General features: G+C 44.2%; 1 protein-coding gene across 2 annotated transcripts in view; it reads left to right on the top strand.

The window, feature by feature from the left end:
- The window catches only part of BEND4 (BEN domain containing 4), a 39,480-nt gene extending 16,285 nt beyond the window's left edge, over positions 1 to 23,195 (top strand). The window contains exons 3-5 of one of the 2 annotated variants that reach the window (XM_030564879.1): positions 7,954 to 8,045; positions 12,219 to 12,459; positions 22,203 to 23,195. In XM_030564879.1, coding sequence (XP_030420739.1) covers positions 7,954 to 8,045; positions 12,219 to 12,459; positions 22,203 to 22,420 — 551 coding nt within the window. In that variant the 3' untranslated portion in view covers positions 22,421 to 23,195. The remainder of the gene's footprint in view (positions 1 to 7,953; positions 8,046 to 12,218; positions 12,460 to 22,202) is intronic. The other variant, XM_030564880.1, reaches the window with a different exon arrangement.
- The last annotated feature ends 488 nt before the right edge of the window (positions 23,196 to 23,683 follow it).

Raw genomic sequence — 23,683 nt, 5'->3', positions numbered from 1 at the left:
ATTATAGACATGTAAATACAAAAGAACATATAAACCCTTATCTGATCTTTGGTACTCACAACTGGGTAACAGAAGATTAGAAAGCAGGAAATAGAAAAACTTCTCATCCGAGAGAGCATACAGGCAGAAGACAAAAAACTCAGACACAAAATTCCCTCCACCCAGAGTTGAAAAAAAATCCTGTTTCCTGATTGGTCCTCTGGTCAGGTGGTTCAGATTACTTCTTTCCAGGTGAAAGAGACATTAACCCTTAGCTATCTGTTTATGACAGAGTGATACTAGGCAATTTATGGGCAGAGTGTTTTCGGGAGGCAACACAGTGATAGCCATCTTCTTTTGCCCAGCCACAGAAAATACTCCGGTTATTTCTTCATGGGGGAGAGGATGAAGAAATTTTAAAAGGTGGGGGACTAACAAGAGAAGGTGTGTGCGGTAGCCAGAGGGTGAGCAGGGTAGATTGGGCAGCCACAGAAGATATGAAAAATAAGTTTTTCATTGCTGTTTTTTTAAAGCCTTGATGTTCACTTTGAACCACTGTCTCAGTTTCTGTTGATGCTTTGAACATTTTAATCTGATCTCTCCACTCCTGATCAGCTTTCCAGCTTCAAAGTGTGAAGTCATCTTACTAAGCAAACCTTGAATTAAATTAATGAATGTTTTGCAAGGACTAGTGTGTCAGAATACCCTTTGAATTTGTGTGGTATAGCTGCTTTATCGGCTTTGCTTTGCAACTTCATGGCTCTTGTTTAGTTTGCTAAAACAGTCTGTTTCAAATACACAAATTCTTACACCATACACGCCTATTACTATACATGCTACAGTATCTTCTGCTGCTATGGGCCTTATTAACCTTATTTTTTCCCCCATGCTTCATGTTTGCATAGTAAATTCTATGGAAAGTTGCTGTGGGAGAGTTTTTGTTGCAAGCCACGGAAATCAGAGCAAAATTTGTAAAATGTTATGGATCAACCTTGCTAGAATAAAGTCCCTTTGGAGAATTGTGCCTCAAATTTAGTTTTTGTGGGGGCAACTTCTAATCTTCTAGTTAAACTTATAGTAGCTACTGCCCCTCTCTACCTAGTCATTTTTATTGGCTCAAGGTTCTTTATTATTCATTAGCAATATAAATGTGTAAAGAGGTTTATAGAGAGTGCCCCTGCCCTGAAGAGCTTACAGTCTAAACTGAGATGTAAAGGCTGAGGGGAGGGGACAACCAGTCAGTAGGGAGAAAGGAGAAGAGAGGACAAAAGTGACAACAAGAGCAAGATGGGGTTTTCAGATACCGGGGCAGCCTAGAAAGCAAAAGTAGGATATGGATGTTTCAAGTTAGGGGATGGTTTGCCACCAGTTCTCTTATGTTTCTCTGATAACATAGGGCTTTTGACTGCCACTATAGGTCAATTAGCCTGATCTTCTATGCCTCTCTCCAGCTGATGTTGATTCCTCTGCTCTGTATTAATTTCTACATGCTATTCTCAATATTCATTCATTCATGTATCTTATTCATTCAGCCATCAAATTGCAAAAATACCAAATTGTCAGCAGTTTTGAAAACAAACATGAAAACCATGAATTCCTGGCACATATACAGACTTTTTCCTATACTGCTATAACCTCTGGGTCCTCTCATCATCTTTTCTCCACCTCACTGCACCTCATCACTTTTCTTCACAAGCAGCTCCAGCCATCTTTAAGCTTCTCACCACTTCATGGGTTCTTTCCTGTCTACCCCAGGCCCCTTTGAATCTCAGCTCCAAGATCTACATTATTCTGTGAATGCAAATTGTTAGTGAAATATGTTTTTGGATAAAAATAATACAACCCACATTATTCAGAGTACTTGTCCAAATATATCAGGGTGAAAAGCAACTCAGTTTATATGACGAAAAATCAGTACTACCATGTATTTTCTAAAAAGGGAGGTTATAAACATTGTTCATTACATCTTTTTGACAGTCAAGTCCCAGTTCAGACATACCCTAAAATGAACTTAACATGTTTTAAAATGAAGACTCTCTCAAGGTCCAGTAAACAAGGACATCAGTCACTTGCAAAATGCATTCAAATCCAGAGATGAAATAGAGAAATCTCCTTTAGGGATAAGACCCAAATGAAGGTACTGTTGATTTTTTTGTCTGGAGTATTTAAAGATAGACCGTACCATATGAAGGGAGGCATAAAATGGCAATAATGCCAGACATCATTTCAACCTGAATGGCAGAGGAACGCCAGTTAAATGTTTCAGCTACCATGAATATTACAGAGCTGAACACCAATAGGCATCCATGATGTGTATATGTGCATGTGTGCACAAAGTCCTTTTAGAGTAGTTTTTTTTCGCCAGTTACTCTTATTCTGTGGTCAATGGCCCAGCGAATTACTCTTTTAGAAATGTGAAAACAACATAGTCAACACCATCACAAGCAGTGCCCCCAAACATATTTTGTACAACACAAGAAAGCAAACTGTAATACAGCTAGTTCCTTAGAGCAGCTGCACAGTCTTATTATTTTGATCAATAAACAATGAAGTTCCAACATCACCTTATGCTTGTCTTGTTTCCACAGAGCTTGTCTACTTGTCAGTCATCCTGTGAGTTTTGCTGAATATTCTAAAATTTATGTATGACCCAGTTCTCTCAATTTACATTTAGTTTCTTCAAAAACCCTTCTGCTTTTTTACTAGCTCTGGGCCATAGGAAGAAGTCTGATATTTACCTGAGAGTTTATTTCTCCAGGTTGCCTTGCCACCTTTAGGACTTTCTCCATATCATTGACATTGTACATTAAATCAAGCTGGTGAATAAAGACAGTTGATCTTTCATCTTCCTAATGAGCAAGAAAATTAGAATTACAACATTGCAGAAGCTAGCAGACTCCCAGTGGCTCCTTTAAATGGGAATTCATCCCAACCCACATATTTACTGCAGATGTTAAATCATGGCAACCAACTGTTGCTTCTATGGTAGCTTCTCTCCCACTGGGTATAGTAAGCAGGGATCCTTGCTGTTAATCCATCATTCATAGTGGATAGTTTCTTAAGCCTGAAAACCTAGAGATCTGACCTTTATGACCTTGTTAACTCCCAGAGATCTAATTATTTTTAATTAGACCGATTTAAATGACTCTACACTCTCAAACCCAAAGCCTTAGTAAAGTAACTCTTGGTGCGGAGAGTTTAGAGAAAATGGCTCCACTTTCAGCAAAGGGAGTGTTTATTCTTAAAGTCATACCATTAGAATCATAAAAGAATGCCCAGATAACTTAAAATTGAACTGTGTATGCAAAACTAGAGCTTTGAATGTTGATGTTTCCACTACCCTATTTGTGCTTTTTAGAGCTTTGTTAACATGTGGACTTTGCCTTCTGAACCAGCATAACTAAGCAAGGAATCTGGCAGTTGAGAAGTCAGGAAAGCAAAAGGCTGTTTGTCTCACAATACCAGCAAGGTATATGGTGTTTTTAGTAGTTATAATATGCCCCAACCATTTTAACAATATTAACATCCAATTTGGGACCAAAAGCAGTTCCACCTTTATGAAAAATGAAGAATTTATGTGTGTTTATAAACATGAGCTTCAGCCACTTCCTTTCATATTTCTGGCAGGTAATGGGAAAGCACCAGCATAACATCAGCTGAGTTTGATTAAGAAGCTATAGAGCTGCATGTTATCAGCCTACTGATGACACCACAGTCCAAATGGGTTCATTGGCTGCCCCCATAGCCTTACATATATATTAAATAACAGGCATAAATGCAGCCCTGAATAACTTCAACAGAGATCCCTCAGAAGAGATGTTCAATCATACAGCACCACACATGCATGCACACACTCTCTCTCCCTCCCTCCCTCCCTCCAATCAATAGAAATGGAAACTCAAATGAGATCCCATCCACCTTGCTGGGGTCCCACACTGGTTCTACATAAATTCACTCTATGGTATCAAACACTGCTAACAGCTCTAAGAGATTCAACAGGACCACCCTGATCCGTGCTGTTTGCCAGTAGGGGATAATAAGCCACAGAAATAAATTCAGTCTCCATTCTCCACCCAATCCTGAATCCTAATTTATAAGGATCAAGGAATTCCATGGCTTCCAAATGCCACAATGGCTTTGTGAACACCGCCTCCTCAGTAAACTTGCAAAATAAGATGGGGCAATATTTACCAAGATCTTCAGTAGCAAGAGATGGTCATTTGAGTAGGGGCTCGAACAGTTATTCATCTGAATTCAGGTAACATCTACCTTTTCCTTTAGAAAATACTAGCAATCAGCTATAAGTGACCTCTTCCTGCTTGTTTTCACCTTCTGCGAGAATCATGGGCCCAATGGACAAGTCACATGAAATTTCCAGTCAATGGTGAAAAGTTTTATCTAGATATTTACACTGACCCCCTCACCATAGCACCTGAGTGCCAGAAAGCAGTCATCTACATGGATATTAAAGTTGCCCAGGACAGTTATTCTCAGTGATTTCAGCATCAGTCTAGATAATTTGTTAATCTTGTCTGGGAACTCAGCAGGGCAGCTCTGCACAGCTATTCCCAATTTAACCCTGTCCTGAGAATCTCATGAAATGAACAGGTACAAAATAAATATCTTCAGAGTGAGGCACATCTTCTGCTTGCAGTCAGATGGAAGTAGCACAGATACAGCATCTCCCTTATCCACTCAACTCATGCTAAACCAAAATGTCCATCTGGAGAGCACTTTTTTAAACTATCCAGGCCTTGTTACATTGTCCGGCCAGGATTTCAGGTTAAGTCAGGCCTTATACAGGATTACATCATGGATTTATTAGCCACTAAGCTTGCACGGAACAACACAAGCTAAAGGAGTAAGTTCCCATCAACTGAAGCCTGCCCTTCTAAAATGAGACCCCAAACAAGGCCAGTGGGATAGATAAATGTAATCCACTCTGCCATTGTCTAAAATAGGGATTCTCAAGACACATGTTTGGTGGCCTCAGAGTCCGGCCACCAACTCTTGCTGGGGGCTGCTCTCACTTGTTCCTAAAATACTTAATTAGCTTTAGGGAAAACAAATAAATACATACAAGCTAGCAATAAATAAATTACAATGATTTGGATGTGTGAGAGTCTGTTGTGACAAGTGATATTAAGAAACAGACAAGTATCACTTGTCACAGCAGACTTACTCAGTCCTGGCAAGCCTAGGGACAAATTAAGCCCCGGATAGGGGGTTGAGGGAGGCAGGGAAGCAGCAGGGGGCTGTAGTCTGAAGACCCACGGCCAGGGGACAGGGCCTGGGGATGGAGTCTGCAGCCCCATGGACAGAGCCTGCCGCCCCGCCACCCTAGGGCTGAAGCCCAAAGCCTGAGCCCCACCACCCCGGGAAGGTGGGGAAATCACAGATTGCCTGCTTCTCCAGTGTTGTGCCCCTGGTGTCTCCAGAGGGCGGCAGGGCCCAACCCCTGCTGGTGGCCCCAGCAACCAACATCAAGGTGGTGCATTCAGGAGCGACAGGGAGGGGGAGGTGCCGCTACTTTACCCCCCTCAATCACAGTCCAGGATGCTGTGGCCACAAGAAAAGCCCCTGGTGGCCCCACGATGGCCACATTTGAGAAACACTGGTCTAAAAAAGGATTCCTCCTGTCTCAGCTTCTCAGGGCCTTCCCACAGGGATTGAAGAACATGAGTCCTCCCTTTTTCCTTACCCAATCTATGGCAGCAATGCACAGCCATCTCAACCACCTGATCAGCTATTAAAGGGGTATGGGAACTCCATGGGCAGAGTGCAAATGCTCCATAAATCACCATCTCTCTTCCACCCTCCTTCCCTAAAAGAAACACCAGACCTCTTCTAACAGTACAAACAAATCAGTCCCAAAAGATCCCCACATTAAACTTGGAAGCCTCACATAAGTAAAAACAAAAATAAAATCCCATAGAAAGGGCTTCCCTTACAGTGCCCATCAAACCCATACCCAAACAATGTCTCCAACTCACACATCTCCAATTCCCCTGAGTCAGTGCTTCATCCCAGTCAGATGGGGAGGTTCAGCAACCTCCCTTTCCCCTTGCAAAGCAGGTCGTGTTTGGAATTGACAAGTGATGTAAGGAGAGATCCCCAGAAACATGACCTCATTCCTCAAAGCATCCCAACCACCTTTTAAAAAAACAGGCACGCTAGATGGCTTTCCCTTCCCCCCCCTCCCCAATAACCTTCCCATACACAAAAATAAACCTTCTTTCTCCTCCAGATATCCAGTGCCTCATAATTCTCTCAAGTTACCGTCAGACTTCTTTGTTCAGTTCTGAGGTGATGAGTGGAATATTTAGAGTGCATTTAAAGATGAACTACAGATTTTTGTAACAATTTTTTCTCAGCTTCATCAATATGTTACATTCAGTAGCTAGACTGAGAAGGTCATTCAGCACAGCTGATAAAATTAATATTCTCAACGGCCCTTTGGAGCATAGCTATGGTGGGGCATTCAGCATATTACCAAAGTTGAAGGAATTTCACAAAATTATTTGCATGTCAACTAAGTGTCATGTAGTTACTTTAATTTCTTACAAATATCTTGGTAACTAACAAGAATGTAGAAGTAGAAATCTCCTCATAAATAATCATCCACCTTCTCTTGTTCAATTACTTCAACAATATTGCTCTGTAGTTACCACACTCCCTTCTGAGGTACTACACTGGTGTGCTAACAGCAAGTAGTGAAGTCACCAGAGAAATTGAGCTGATAGAAAGCTAGCTTTCTAAGTTGCCACTATCTCACATAACTTTATAAGAAAATATGAGGAAGGTAAGACAAATTGAAGCTTGAGTAAGTTTACCAGGGGCTCTAAGAAACCCAACACAAAGTACGATTGTGTCTTCCTTCAGAAGGTCAAAGCCTACAGAGACGATAAACTGGCACCAAGATTTTCAGGAACGAACAATGACATCAGAGCTTCAGTTCTGGAGTGTCTCGCTTGCAACAACTTGAAAGAACCTGATTTTAAGAAAGTGTTGAGCACACTTTTAGGTTTCTCAGGTTGGACAACCAAAAATAGAGCCATACAAAATTACTAGTAACTTCTGAAAATCTTGCCTGGGACCATTAGCCAAAGCTACTAAGACCTTTAAGTATTTTACCACTGTTACAAGAACAACCCCTACAAAACTGATACATACAAAATGATATGTATTTATTTAGTGTTACAAAAGTCAAGCATAATGCTATTAGTTTAATTCTCCTACAATGATTCAGGCTCAGGAATAAAGCATTGTATCTCAAAAATACTTCAGAGTTAATCAGGGATGTGGCAGAATCTGCTAAAGAGAGACCTATAATTGAATCAGACCTAATTAACCCATCACCTCACGAGTGGAGAATACGATGGTGATACCACAACTGAAATGGATGAGAGTGTTTGGTGGGGGAGGGAAGGGAGGAAAGAGCGATCAGACTGTTTCCATAATACCTGGTTTTGTGACAAATTTAGGAAAGAAAATAAACCAAAGTTTATGTATTATTAAATGTGCATACTGTAATCAGTCTGCAGTTTCAGACACATTCCAGCATGTTTACATATTAATATTGAATGTATGATTTAAGTCCAAGAAATGTTTTCTCCCTTATGTGGTTTGAGCTGTTTACAGGGTGCAGAGATTTTTTTCATTGTCATTGTTGCTGACTTAATTCAGACTTGTAAGCATTATATTATTTAAATGGAAAACCTTTGAAAAGTAGTGGGCAGACATAGAAGAATCCTCAGATACCTCAACACACACACACACACACAAAAATACATCAGCTGTTATATATTTGTTGAATGAAATGACTGCACAAACCAAAAGGATGGGCATTTCCAATGGTAAATAAATCTTATAGGCATTCACAACAGATATCAGAAACCACTGCTTGATTTAAGATTAACGTTTTATTTTGTGCTAGACAGCTAATTTATAGTAATTGCAATTTGTTTCATACAGTGCCCTGCCAGACTGTTTTAGATTATTTGAAGACTGTACTTCAGCATCACAACCAACTTATGATACCTCAGCCAACAGACCATCCAACAGAGGTAGTATATGATGAACATGAGCTATATATACTTACATTTGAAATTTCATTCAAAAGAAATGTATAGGTCAATAAATCAGTAGGTACTGGAAGACTATATTTACTAGTAAAATAATGTATAAAAATCTAGCATTAAACTCATTTCCAACATGCAACAAGTTATTGGATTTACATAACACTAAAAATAATGGAATAGTGCCACTACTAATTTAATCCAAAATTGCTCCATCCAGCCATGTTCCCTTCCCCCGATACACACTATACTTGTAACATAATGGACTGTTTTTCTCTGATCTTTCCTCAGGCAGAGACATCTCCATTAAAGTCAGACTTAAGACGGTTGAAACTGAAATGTGGTTATAAGACTTCCTTCATATCTCAAACAATCCCACATTACAGACTTTGTTCTCTAGAATGTCTCTAACGTTTCTGATAGATTCAAAACAAAAAGATGGGCATTATAAATGCTTGTCACTGAGTTGGGGGTGGGGGGCGAAAGAGTTTTTTGTTGCTGAAACATACTATATTGAAAGCCGTGGAGACTAAAACCTCCACTTATCCAAAGAATAAATATGGCTTGTGTATCAGCTCTAGAGCAATTTTCCCTAATATTGCCCCCCAAAAAATGCTTCAACCCTGACGTAGAAAGAACATATCTGGGAAAGATGGCTTTTGGTGTGTAAACCTTTTTAGAATGCCCAGATCTGAAGTTGACAGCTCTCTCTTCCTGTAAATATTTTCAAACACTTCCACCAACTGTCCACCACACATGCAACTTAGAGGGAAGATGTGTAGTTATTCTGAACTTCTGCTGTTCAGATTTTGCTTTCTCCCATATACATGGAAGATACAGTGCAAGGAGTGGATGCTCAGCTGGTCCAAACTGACTTAAGTGGAGCTATGGCAGTTTTCATTATCAGAGGATCTGCCCCCAAGAGTGGTGTCACTTTGTTTTTCACCTTATTTTATTCCAAGTGGTTTGATTTTATTGAAACCTGCATTTATCAGAGATTGTTCACAGTAAGAATTCCAAGCTCTCATTTTCCTTTCTCTCTCCCTTTTTTTGCTTAACCGGAGTTCTGAAGCCACTGTAAAAACTGGTTGTTCTGTAACTATCCACTGGGGATAACTTGTTATGATGGGAGAGGATTTTTGACTGAATTAAAAAAATATGAAGAGTTTAATCTTTTATTCATAAATTTACTCATGTATAGGCATAAGCATGAACTCATTTGTACTCTGAATCTTTCCTCCAGTATATGTTTGTTATACTGTATTTCTTTAGGATGTTGTCTTTTAGTTAGTTTGTTTTCACTACTGTCAGATGCTCCAAAATGGAGCTTACATTTATCAAGAGTCTTTTGCCCCAAAGTGTTTTAAATACACAGGAATTAATGTAGCTATCATCTGGATTAGAATATAGCAATTGTTTAACAGAGCACCTCAGTACTACAGCCCCTTTAGACAGGCACTGAAGAAAAATACTCTAACACACTGTAGTTTCAGGAGGGAGGGGATATAGTTGGAATTAAGTCAAGTTTAACACAGATTCTCAAGTACAGTGTCATGAGGTCTTAGATGACCACATGCAGTCAGGGCCTTTTTACATTGCATTAAAAAGACTGCACTTCTGTCAGCACAATGCTTTCCACTCCACGCTAACTTTTCAGGGCAATTTGCTACCTAGTGAGGCCCCAATTCAACAAAGCGTTTAATCCACAGTGAACGTAGTGAGACCACATCCAATTACTAACCAGGCCAGATCTTGCTTAGCTTGAGAGAGATGACAGGACCACAGTCCTAATTGGCACTGCACTTGTTCAAAGGTCATACTTGGAGTTCATATGTTTTGCTAGTATGGACACCTACTGTTTATTTTCTTCCCAGTTTATCAGAATTTTTTATATGCACCTAATAGTTTAACAAGTAAATTCCAATAGCCTAGAAATGGAGGATAACTTGCTTTATACATGAAGTATTATGAGCAAGTTACTGATAAAAACTGTGGGTCAGATACTCCTGTGGCCACTCGGTGGTGAAACTGGCCCAGGAAGGATCATCTCAGCATAAGGGTGATCCTCTAGTTACACAGAGTTCACACACGGAATCTTAGACCATTCCCCCTCCCTCCTGCCAACATAGCAGAGGAAAGGGAGTGAGGCTTGGGAATAGAGGTTGTGGCCAGGATGCCCTTGCACCACAGTGCTCCTTGATTATGATATCAGCCCCTCAGAGCAATTTGCAGATGGCATAAGTTAATACAGGCTGCTGCAATATGATGCAGAGAGCCCTGACCAGAAATAGTGTAACAGGGTGGCATCCACCTCCCAAGAGCAGCCCCTGGCTGAGTGCATGTGCCTGCACTCTTTTTCTCTCTGATTGTAGTGTGTCTTCAGCAACTCAGCCCTTTAGCTGTCATACACAGTCTGTCTGTGAAAACAAAAACAAACCCCATAGGGCTGAAGTCTTGTACTCAGTCCCAGCAGCCACCCAAGAGTTATTTCTTGCTCTCACGGTCCCTCCCTGCAACTGCTCTGTCAGAGGTCTTGTAGTTTCTTCAGCAGCTAGGAATACCATCCACACTCTTCCAGCTCTAAACTTACACTGGCCCAAGCTCTTTTTATACTAGCCTGCTGGGCCCTGATTGGCTGCTTCCCTGCAGCCTCTCTGATTGGCTGCTTCCTCCATAGTCACTCTAGGCAGACTGGAGTACTTCTCTACAGTTCCTTTCTGGAATGGAGTATGGTAGAACCCTGAAGCCTCCATCAGGGGGCATCTGGGCCTAGTCCACCCCATCACATGCAGCAATAGGATTAATAAAATGCAAGGTTAGTTTTCGACTAGCTTTACACACTCACCCCAAGCTATGATTTGTGCAGATGAGCCATACACCAGGACCACTCTGAGCTTTTCCACAGATTTACCAAACTTATAAAAAATAAAAAGTAATGGGTATCTGAGGCACAACCCCCCAAACCATCTCCCAGTAGGCCTTATAAATATGTGGGTAATGCTGGGGAGAGGGGAAAGAATTTTATACTATTTTTTCTTAACTTCACATTGTGCACTAGCTGTTTGTAAACAAATAGTATTGCATTAGGAGAGGGGGCCACAAGTGACACCTGCAGTAGAGTGCCCCGGATTCCACTAATTCAAAAGAGAGTAGTATTTCAGTGAACACATTTTCTTAATGAACTCCCATTGAAAGTGTTTACTGTAACAATGCTTTTATGAAGCCGGCCTAATTTGGTGAAACAGTGCTAGATTTATAAGTTGCAATAAATGTATGTAGCGGTAAAAGTGAATGAGTCTCTAGGATATTGTTCTTTAAATACCTTAATTACTTTTGAACAAGTAAATTAAAACTGAGATCTTAGGTTAATTAATTTGTCCTGTGCTGTAGAATTTTACAGGCAACAAGAACTAAAGTAAATTTGTTTAGGTGCAATTGACCAAAGTTGGCTTATAAATATTGTATGGATTACAGAAATTCCCATAATTAGTCCCTTTGCATCTATTTAGAATTGGAATTTTAAAGCGCACATAAATTATGAAGGCTAAAAGTAAGATTTGTTTCCTGTTGTCATAGTGGCATTTGTGTAAAGCTATAATTTGAGTTAATGTGGCATTCATTAATAGTAATGAAGCTTTTAGTTTTTTTTATAGTTCAGGTTTATTTATTTTCTTTATATTTTTCACAGTAACACAACTGCTGTCAGGTTTTAGGTGTGTTCAACAAAAAGTAATACATTTATTATAAAAATAGATTGTAAAAAGTCACTTCTGAAGTAGCAAACTGTCGACTGCCATAAAGAGACCTGTTTGATCGCACTCTTCAAAAACTTTTTTGCACATTTTAATAGATTAAGAAGGAAAGGTTATATTGAAATATATCCCCTATCGGTGGATCTTCACACTTTTTAGCTTACCTTTTAAAGTTCAAGATATAAATAGCTCTCTCTCAAAAAGCATTTATCATAACTCACTGGGTTTTGTTATAGAAAATGCAAATGTAATTTTAAAAGTCCCTATTCTCAGTATGAGCAATTGTTCACTTCTGTAGGTATCTCATTGTCAGCATCTGAGCTAGTTAAAAACATTTTTCTTTGCAACTGACATAGTCTTTACTTGTTTGCCTTGTAAAATAAATAATAGAAATATTTAACTTTTCCAGGGAAGCAAGCAGTTGCTGAACAACTATCCTGTCTACATCACTAGTAAACAGTGGGATGAGGCTGTAAATTCTTCAAAGAAAGATGGAAGGCGGCTACTTCGATATCTCATCAGATTTGTTTTCACAACTGATGAGCTTAAGTACTCATGCGGCCTTGGAAAAAGGAAAAGGTCAGTGCAGTCAGGAGAGACAGGTCCTGAAAGACGTCCTCTGGATCCAGTAAAAGTAACATGTCTCAGAGGTACTGCATCTTTTCGCTCAGTGTCCACCATATGTGATCTCATTTCACCACATTGGCTCTGGCTCAATATAAGCTTTCAGCTTACTGCAGCAGAAATAGAGAGTGTTTTCGAGACAGATGACAAAAGTGGTTAGAGACATGGAAAAACTTCCAGGAGAGGGGAAATTGAAGAGACTGGGGTTGTTTAATTTAGAGAGGGGTCAAATAAGAGACTACATGATAAGGTGTAGAGAAGGTAAATCAAATAATCCTATTTATCCTCTTATAATAGAAGAGCAGAACGTCGTTCACAATACATAATTAACCATGAAACTCAATGCCTCAGTATAGCATTTAAGCCAAGAGCTTGGTAACAGGACTGGACATTGTATATGGATAAAGAGACCGTCCACATGTAAATTAGATAGAATTTTTATACAATGTGTGTGTATAAATTTTATGAGAGAGATAAACCTCATTCTTGAAGATGTAAGCCAACATTAACTCAGAGGCAGGTTATTTCATAATTGTTCACTATGGGGTTTCTTGCTAACAACTTGGACCACTGCTCTGATCTGCTATGGGAATTCCTATTTTGTTTTTTTGATATTTTATTAAGGCTTGTTGTCAGCATTTATAATGGTCCACATAAAACATTTTAACTAGCTTGGTTTAAAAAAAGCCCTTGTCATTAGTCTTAGTGTCCACTTCATAAATATAATATCTATTTCATTCTTTTAAATTAACCTAACTTTCATAGCACTACATGTGCAAAAAGTCATTCAGAAGTGATTGACAACATAAAATAAGACGGTTACTCACCTTTGTAACTGTTGTTCTTCGAGATGTGTTGCTCATATCCATTCCAGTTAGGTGTACGCGCCGCGCGTGCACATTCGTCGGAAAACTTTTACCCTAGCAACTCAGTGGGCCGGCAGGTCGCCCCCTAGAGTGGCGCCACCATGGCGCTCCATATATACTCCTGCCGGCCCACCCGCTCCTCAGTTCCTTCTTGCCGGCTACTCCGACAGTGGGGAAGGAGGGCGGGTGCGGAATGGATATGAGCAACACATCTCGAAGAACAACAGTTACAAAGGTGAGTAACCGTCTTTTCTTCTTCGAGTGATTGCTCATATCCATTCCAGTTAGGTGAATCCCAAGCCTTACAAAGGCGGTGGGGTCGGAGTGAAATGTGGCAGAATAAAACTGCCGAGCCAGAGGCTACAGCCTCTCTTGACTGCTGAACCAGGGCATACTGCGAAGCAAAGGTAAGGACCGAGGACCAATGGAGCTTCGCGACAGGTCTCGTGGGTAGAAACACGAGCCAGCAAGGCGGCAGATGAAGCCTGAGCCCTGGTAGAATGCACGGTGATGTGGCTTGGGGAAATATGAGCCAAATCAGAACAAGTGGGGATGTCCGCTATCACCCAAGATGAGATCCTCTGAGAGGAAAACAAGCAAGCCCTCCCTTTGGCCCGCTACCGGGGCAGAGCTGGGGGACCTTAGGAAATGATTCTGTCAGCACAACATAATGCGAGCACTCCACAGATGTCCAAGGAGTGCAACGGTTATGCCCATTGCGTTGAGCTGTGGGTAACATGAAAGGCCAAAACACCTTAGGGAGGAAAGCCGGGTGCGGTCACAACTGCACCTTGTCTTTGTGGAACCTTCATAAGAGCTCTGATCTCAGAGACCCGTCTGGCCAAGACTAGGTTGAGGCCCCAGGGCGGGGCTGGGCGGCGCACCCGAGGGTGCAAGCGCTCCAAGCCCTTGAGGGACCTCGAACCCATAGAGCGTGGGACACTGAACGTCCATCTTAGCCTGCTGGAAGGTAGGGACGGCTGCTGAGAGTATCCTCAGCGATGATACCGCCAGATCCTGCCGCTGAAGGCCAGAGGCAGGCCAAATAGAGGGGATCGAGACCTCAGCAGGAGCAAGATCGAGCGTACTGCAGCTGTAAAGGAAACGCTTCCACCTGGCTCGGTACGTTGACCAGGTGGAAGGCTGCCTGTCACCCCAACTCAGGTACGCAGGAGCCACCGTGAGGCGAAGAGGCTGCAGGTCCGAGTGACGAAGCCTGTCATTGCCCTGAGTGATGAGGTCTGGGCTGACAGGCCGAGCAACGTGGTATGTCAGTGCTGCCTGGACCACTCTGGAGTGATCATGATGACGCACGCTCCGCCCCTGCGGAATTTGAGCAGGACGTAACGAACCAGTGGGAACAGCGGGAAGGCATAATGCAGTTGGCCGTTCCACGGTATCAGGAATGCGTCCAAGATCGATTCCGAGGAGAGACCTTGGAAGGAGCAGAACACCTGGCATTTCCTGCACTCGCGGTGAGCGAACAGGTCTGTGTGAGGAACCATTTCCACTTCCGGAAAGCGGGACGCCTCACATGGGGCAGAGTGATGACTCGTAAGACAGGAAAGACCTGCTGAGTCAAAGAGATAAGACGTTCCGAACGCCTGGGAGAAAGGACGTCGCCAGCTCCATCGAGCGGGCCATGCAAAAGACCCGGAAATGGATGGCCTCCTGACAAAAAAGGGGGGAGGACTATGTCCCCCCTGAATGCTTATGAAGCACCTGGCCATTGTGTTGGCTGTAAACACCGAGATACAACGGCCTCGCAGCTGCCGCTGGAACCCCTGGCATGCCAGGCGGACTACTCTGATTTTTGGGGCATTAATGAGGAATGCCAGCTCCCTAGAAGACCGAAGGCCTTAAGCTCGAAGGTGACCATGAGCACTCGAGCAGAGAGATGATGCGTCCGCCGTCAGGGGCAGTGAGGGCTGGGGCGGATGAAACCGCATCCTGTCCACACCAAGGAGGGGGTTAGCCACCACTCTAGGGAGCCTAAGGCGTTCGAGGGAACGGTGACTACCATGACCATTGGCTCCCTGTCCAAGGGTACGCCAAGGTGGGCCGGACTTGGAGAGGACGGAGGCGGAGCTTGGCGTGTATGGTTACAAACTTGCGGGCAACCATGGACCCAGGAGACTGAGACAAGAACGAGCTGAGGTCGTTGGGAAAGCCTTCAGACCTCAGATGATTGATGCCATCGCCTAAAACCGCAGTTGCGATAAGCAGGCTCCAGCTAGGTAGGAGACCAAGATAGCCCCTAGGAAGCCCAACCTCTGCGTGGGAACCAGAGTGGATTGCTCTATAGTAATCATCAGGCCTTGATCTGTGAATAAGACCGTGACGATGCCCACGGCTGAGTGGGTTGTGTGTCAGAGTCTCCTCGGATAAGCGAATCGTCCCAATACGGAAAAACGCATATCCGACATAGCTACGGTAGGCGGCGACTATGGCCGTAAACCGGGAGTATTCACCGCTGGCTATAAGGCGGAGGCATCTCCCGTGCGGAGGGAAGATGGCATTGCGAAAGTACGCGTCCTTCCTATCCAGGGCGGCATAGTAGCCCCCAGGAGGCAAGGATGGAATAATGGTTCCCAGGGATACCATGCAGAACTTCAACCTTATCCCAAACCGGTTGAGTCCATGCAGGACCAGGGAGGTCTGAGACCTGTGTTCGAGTGGGGAACTAGGGCATAACGGGAGTAAAACCCCTAGCCCCTTTCGTCCGCTGAAGGGGGACAGGGCTGGAGCAATTTAAAGGTGGTACCTATGCTCCATCGTGCGCAGGACCCAGCGATCTAAAAGTAACTGGGGCCATGCCAGGAGAAAGCGGGATCAGGATCCCGTCCTGCGACTGGTACACCGCCCTCCGACGAACCTTGGAAGGTCCGTCTTTGGTCCCAGTGGTAATTGCGAGGGACCTCGACTCTGGCTTTTTAGGGGGGCCTGACGTTTGTCTGCGACCGCCTTGGCCTTGCCGTTTTCCAGAGTTCTGCCTCTGGCTAGGCACAGAGTATGGCGGCTGGGGCCATAAAGGCCTGCGTTTGGTCGCAAGCGTATACACGCTGAGACGCATTAGGACCCTATTGTCCAGCAGGCTTCGCAGTCTGGGGCTGTCTCTGCCGCGAAGATGCCTTTACCAACAAAGGGTAAATTCTTTCCCCCGTCCTCCAAGACGGCAGCGAACTCTAGATGGGAGGTTCGAGGGAGAAACTCCTCCACCCAGGTGCTATAATTATCGCAGCTAAGCAAGGCTTGTTGCTTTGCTACCCAGAGGCGCAGGGCCCCTGCAGAGTACACCTTGCATTCGCCAAGGCTCTTTCTGCTTCGCCCGCTGGCCATGATATCAGGATCATGGTCCTGAGCATAAAATCTGCGCATATGGGATGACACGGATGCGTGTCCGGATGGCCATGGAGGTGCTAAAAGAAGGCACGGGCCGAGTCTCTGACTCACTCGGACCTTGCCCAACTCGGCACCGGGGACCGGCATCGGGAGGCGTATCGGTACCTGGAACGAGATCCAGACCCGCAACCAGAACGGTGTCGGGAGGTCGACCGAGATCTCGAGGCTCGGAGAAGAGCTACAGGAGTCAAGGTACCTGCCCCGGTGCCAGATGTCGGAACGGTGCCGATAGCGGGTCGGCGAACGGGATACCGACCGGTGCAGCGAGTGTGACCAGTACCGAGGAAAACAGTACCGGGACTGCCAGTGGTGTCCGGCGTGCCGACAGGACTTGGAGTGTCTGCGGGACCGTGATCATGGACGGTGCCGCTCTGCTGTACTGACAGGGGACAGTCCCTTGAAGAGACTGTATTACCCGTACCGGCGGTGCCCGGGTCAGGCAGCACTGACTCTGTCATGGCACTGAGAGCCCTCGCCGTTGGTAACATCTCCGGCGTGCAGGGAACAGCAGGCTCAACCACAGTGCGTACTGGGGAGCTGTCAGGCACCGGATTCGACGGCCCTCGTGGGGCCGGGATCCACGGTACCGAGGTCATCAGAGCTTCGGTAGGTGCCGGTGCCGGGCGAACCGAGTTAGATAAGCTGTCTGGCTGCGGTGCCGTCAGCACTGAAGCAGCGGGAGTAATACGCTCAACCACGGCGCGTGCCGGGGAGCCGTCGGGCACCGGATTCGATAGCCCTTGTGGGACTGGAATCGACGGTGCCGATAGAAGCAGCCGGAACAGGAGCTCAACCACGGCGCGTGCCTGGGAGCCGTCAGGCACCGGATTCTACGGCCCTTGCGGGACCGGGATCGACGGTGCCGACGTCATCGGTGCCGCAGCAGGTGTCGGTGCCGGGCGATCCGACTTAGACTAGCTCTCTGACCGCGGTGCCGTTGGCACGGAAGCAGCCGGAGCATTAGCTCGACCACGGCGCGTGCCGGGGAGCCGTCAGGCACCGGATACTACGGCCCTTGCGGGACCGGGATCGACGGTGCCGACGTCATCGGTGCCGCAGCAGGTGTCGGTGCCGGGCGATCCGACGTAGACGAGCTCTCTGGCTGCGGTGCCGTTGGCACGGAAGCAGCAGGAGCAATACGCTCAACCACGGCGCGTGCCGGGGAGCCGTCATGCACCGGATTCTACGGCCCGTGTGGGACCGGGATCGACGGTGCCGACGCCATCGGTGCCGCAGCAGGTGTCGGTGCCGGGCGATCCGACGTAGACGAGCCCTCTGGCTGCGGTGCCGCTGGCACGGAAGCAGCAGGAGCAATACGCTCAACCACGGCGCGTGCCGGGGAGCCGTCAGGCACCGGATTCTACGGCCCTTGTGGGACCGGGATCGACGGTGACGACGTCATCGGTGTCGTAGCAGGTGTCAGCGCCGGGCGATCCGAGTAGACGAGCTCTCTGGCTGCGGTGCCGCTGGCACGGAAGCAGCAGGAGCAATACGCTCAACCACGGCGCGTGCCGGGGAGCCGTCAGGCACCGGATTCTACGGCCCTCGTGGGACCGGGATCGACGGTGCCGACGTCGTCGGTGCCGGGCGAGCCATCTTAGACGAGCTGTCTAGCTGTGGTGCAGCTGGCCCAGAAGCAGCAGGAGCAGTAAGCTCTACCACGGCGCGAGCCGGGGAGCTGCCAGGCAGCGGATTCCCTGGTCCTGGGGGACTGGAATCGACGGAGCCGAAGTCATCGGTGCCTCTGCAGGTGACGGTGCCGGATAACGCAACTGAGGCGAGCTCTCTGGCTGCGATGCAGGTGGCACGGAAGTAGCGGGAGCAGGGGGCTCAACCACGGCGCGTGCCGGGGAGCCGCCAGGCACCAGCAGGAATCGTAGACTCTCTCGACCTCGGAAGAAGGGAGCGGTGCCGAGTCGACATCGGTGCCGGCGACGGTCGGTGCCGAAAGGCCTTGGTGGTACCGGCGGGGTCCGGTGCCGAGGAGGCGCTTCTGCCCGCCGCTTGAACATCGCTCCGCGCCCAAGGTGGAGGGGCAAGTGAAAGTCCCGCACCTTTTTGTTCTCGGCTTAAAAGCCTTGCAAATGGGGCACTTATCTGTCAAGTGTGATTCCCTGAGGCACTTCAACAGGAGTCATGTAGATCTCTCTTCGGCCGCGGCTTCTGGCAAGCCGGGCCCCTTTTTAAAACCCGGTGAGCCATGCATGGCTCCGGCACTGGGCTCATGGAAGGGGCAACTTCCTGAACCCCGCTAACTAAACTAACCATACAAATATATATATAAAAGTGTTATAACTGCATAATTATATACGAGAAAACGAGTAGCTAGGGAAGTGGAGGTCAGCTAAGCCGCGCTCCACTGTTCCAACGACCGACACGGGCGGTAAGAAGGAACTGAGGAGCGGGTGGGCCGGCAGGAGTATATATGGAGCGCCATGGTGGCGCCACTCTAGGGGGCGACCTGCCGGCCCACTGAGTTGCTAGGGTAAAAGTTTTCCGACGAATGTGCACGCGCGGCGCGTACACCTAACTGGAATGGATATGAGCAATCACTCGAAGAAGAACTATGAAGTTATTAGTAAGCAATGAAAAGGAAAATACAGGGAAAACACCAGCAGCAGAATGGTTACATTTGAGACTGAATTTCTATCCAGTTAGATTAGAAGTAACTAACAAGGCCTGGCAGAGCAGACTTTTAATTGTGATATATTTACGTAATCACGTAATACATTTAAAGCATTATTTTTACGTGAGCTCAGACTGAGGCATGATGTTTTCTGCTACACAAAAGATTCACCAGATGTTAAAACAAAATAAAATGAATTATCAGAGCTTAAAAGAAGTGGGGCAAATGCATTTCAGTGTATGCAGCATGCTATAGAGAGGTCTGGAGCTGGACTCAGAGTGTCAAGTTCCCTGGAAACTAAGGATTTAAAAGTTGAACAGAAGTGCATCAGGCTTTACTAAGATTTCTTAAATTTCAATTGGTAATTTATACAGGAGCAGAAATGTAATACCAACCCTACCACCATTATAGCCTTCCTCAGTTGTCAAGCCAGATTTTGAGCAGGGACAGAGAGACAATGGGGCATTGGTGGTGACACCTTCAGTTATACCTATTGGCTTTAACAGGCATCTCACATACCCCTGTCGGCCACCCCTTCTGTCACTGCACTCCCTCCAATCCCAAGGCAGCCAATGGGCAAGACTTCACCCTCCGGAAATTTTTATCATTTTTGAGCCACTAGACATGCACTATTGATGTGTGTACCCTGTAGTGCTCTGTGGAAAAAATGGCATTTCCATAAATAATTTTAAATCTTGCACAGGACGTCAAAATGACTGGGGTCCATTGTACCTGTTAAACTGCTCAGTAGAGATTTATAAATTAGTATAGCTTGGGTTGGCCAGGCAGTGTACGGGCAGTGCAACTTTCGGCAGTGCCAGGGATCCAAATGAACCTCTCTAGCCCTATCCGTTTAAAAGCAAGGTAGTATGAGTGATCCATGGCATTGCATAATGTTGGACTGGCCCTCAGGGTTCATGGCAAGAAGTGAGAACTACTTATCTGTCTGCAGCCAGAGAAACTGATTTCAGAGAGCCATTTCTAACCTGCCTTACTGACAACACAAGGGTGGACCTGTGAGAGCTAAGAAGAGTGCTTGAGGAATTAAAGGGTTTCCTTTTGGTGGCGGGTAAAGAAATGATTATTCCTAAACAAAAGTGGTAGTATTCTATAACTATTACTTGTTTGTCATTCTTCCTCCACTCAACAAAAGAAAAAAAGATATATTTTCAGTCACTCTGAGCCCATAATTCTGTAGCATAAGGCAGTGTAGCCTTCTGAAATTACATGGCACACCCTAGATAGTCTCTTCTGTAGAAGTCTAATGTAGATGCTGCTTCTTGAAAGAGATTAATAAGAGTTTTGGAGGAAGAAAATGGACAAATCTGCTTGTAGCCCTAGTGAAATAGATTAGATGAACATTTTGGAGAGCAGGGGTGGGGAGGGAATAACATTTTTTCTTAAAAAGATTGTCCCTATTGAAGGTGGCAACTACTGAAAGCTTACATTAACATCTATAAACGTTTTAAAGATTTATTTCTTCTATTGAAAGATCTCTGGAACCATCTTTAAGTTTTAAAAAAGCCCAGCAAACCTAAACTGTAGCACTGTTTCTACACAAGTAACCATTATCTTGAGCAACATCCCAGTTTATGAAACCTCATGCAAGCATAACTAGGCCTCAGGGACAGTATTGCTTGCACAGATTTACAGGAAGAGGAATTTAAAACAGAAATAGATTCCACTTTTGAAGGCACATTGCTGGAGTAGCTATGCAAAAATCATATGTCCCAATTTTCCAAAAGATCAGCTTGCAACTCAGGATAACAGCATTCCCTGGTCTCAGGATGTTGTGACAGTAATGAACTTAATTTATACCACCTGTTGTATCAATAGCTTGTCACTATTAGAAAGTAAAATGAGAAATACCCTGCTGCATAGGCAAAAAAATAATTGTGGAGAATAAATAAAAGTCTACTGCTGACTACGATGTAGTGCAGCCAATAAATAAAGAGAAGTGCTTCCACTTTTAAAATTATATTTTGTCATTTTAAAGTCTATGTATCTCTGGTTTTGAGGTCTGACTAGCATTAAGAGTTAAAAACCTGTCAAAACCACTTATGTAATTCTAATGATCAAATACTTCACATATACAAAAAAGCGGAATAGTAGTACTTTTGACAATAAGAATGTGACACAAACACAGCCATTTGACATAAGCATTACCCATTTAAATAGCCAGCTTAAACATGGCACAACTTGAGCTTACTCGGTTTCTCATGCATGGATAAACCCAGTGCTAGGCTGTGAAAGAGCAAGTTAGTCCCTGTTGTCTCATTTAGCTATTTTAATGGCCAGTATAGTCTCTAGAACACCAACATCATATCCAGAAACACACAACCTAAGTTTAGAACTTAAAATGAAGATTGGCACCTTTTTCCTTTTTGGGCTATCTGAAATACTGTTTGAAACATTGTTATAAATTGCTGAAATCTGCAGATATTAAACTAGGCAGCAGAGGAAGACCATAAAGACCCATGAATACAAGCACAATAAAATTAAAGTGTGTAAGGATTACAGGTTTCAAATAAAATGCATTTCTTATTTCATACCAACCTATACATGCATTGCTCATTCGATATCATAAAAATCTCTGAAATTTATTGTTTTATTTCAGCAAGGAGAAATTTCTCTGTAGCTACACACACACACACACAGAGACATACACACACTATTTCATATGGTGAAATAAGTGTGCCTAGAAATAAAATAGGTTCAATTGGCATTATCATGGCATTTTCCATAAGGTTTTAATCCTGTTTAAGTAGTCACAATAACACTTTATTTATTACTTGCTATAAGCGCTTGCTAGTTGGGCAATAACCGTGTATGCTACAAAGATAAGCTGTTTCTTATCACTGTCTGTTTTCCACAGAGTTCATTAGGATGCATTGCACTTCCAACCCTGATTGGTGGATGCCATCTGAAGAACAGATAAACAAGGTTTTCAGTGATGCAGTAGGACATGCTCGTCAAGGACGTGCAGTGGGGACTTTCCTTCATAATGGTAACTCATATTATGAAGGGATAGACCATCAAGGTTCACAAGAAGAAATCTTCAATAGGGGTATCCAAGATGGCTCTGGAGATTGATGTCAGTGGAGGAAATCCATACTACAATAGCAACCAGTTAATTAAAAGATACTTTCCTTGAAGTCATTTAAGAATCCAAAACATGTTTGAACTCATACTGCAAACATTCCAGCTTTTCCATCCTGTCCTAGGGCTCCAGGTAACAAAGTGATTCATTTCAAGGCCTACCTATGGGATTCCTTGGTGCCTATAAATTGCAAGCCTTTCACAGAATCTTCAAAGGAATTTCAAATGCAATTTCATTCATCTAGTTCTAAAGAAAAGTTAATTTTTTGAAAAGGTATCAAATGATTAAAGAAACAAAAAGTCACTGTCTTGTCTGCTGGCTGATACTGGGCCCAGTTCTGAGTTCCTGGGCAGAACTGAACTCTAGCAAAATTCCTGACTACTATTCTTTTTGCCTGAGTATGGGGTTTAGAATCAAACTGAGAAGCTTGTGACAAAGGAAGTAGTCTTCTATTTTTTACTAGAAAGTAGTGTAGAAAAATTGGAAAAGTTACCTTAAAATGTGGAATATTCCATCTCATGTTATATACTCAAGTCCTGAACAATACTTCCTTTGTCCAGCAATACCAGGAAATTAAACTTCACTGCTAAAATGGCAGTGCTCATTGGCAACAGAATCCTTCAGTTAAGAAGTATCAAAACAGTAACAGGTATTTCTAAACCATTAAAAATTTCTCTGTATAACTGATAGATTCACCTCTACCCCAATATAATGCAAATTCTGATATAATGCAGTAAAGCAGTGCTCGGGGGCTGGGGGGAGCCTGCGCACTCCAGCAGATCAAAGCAAAGTTGATATAATGCAGTTTCACCTATAACACGGTAAGATTTTTTGGCTCCTGAGGACAGCGTTATCTCGGGGTAGAGGTGTACTATATTTATCTAAAGTATTGAGCTAATCACTGCAGTTTTCCTTAAAATGAGATTGCTATACCATGAATTTCCATTTCAGGAGACAGTTTATTTTGCAGCAATATTTTATGGCTTTAAAGGTTTATATTTGCATTTGTTTGTGCTATTGTTTGTGTTTTGTGCTCATTGCCTGATCTGTTTCAAGGAATGAGCTGGTCCTAATACTCAGATACTCAATGGTGCATAGAGGGAGGGATTCTATAATAAAAGTCCAATTTATCCTTTTGGCTATTGGCTACTTAAGCATGGGCTCCAGGACTGATTGAGAGTTGTAAACAGATATTTGTGCTAGAAATGAAGCTGATTCACAATGGAATACAATATTGGAAGCAGATACCAAGGTAA

This window comes from Gopherus evgoodei, chromosome 5 (assembly GCF_007399415.2).
Source record: "Gopherus evgoodei ecotype Sinaloan lineage chromosome 5, rGopEvg1_v1.p, whole genome shotgun sequence".
Lineage (NCBI taxonomy): Eukaryota > Metazoa > Chordata > Testudines > Testudinidae > Gopherus > Gopherus evgoodei.
This window is presented reverse-complemented; position numbering and strand designations above follow the sequence as displayed.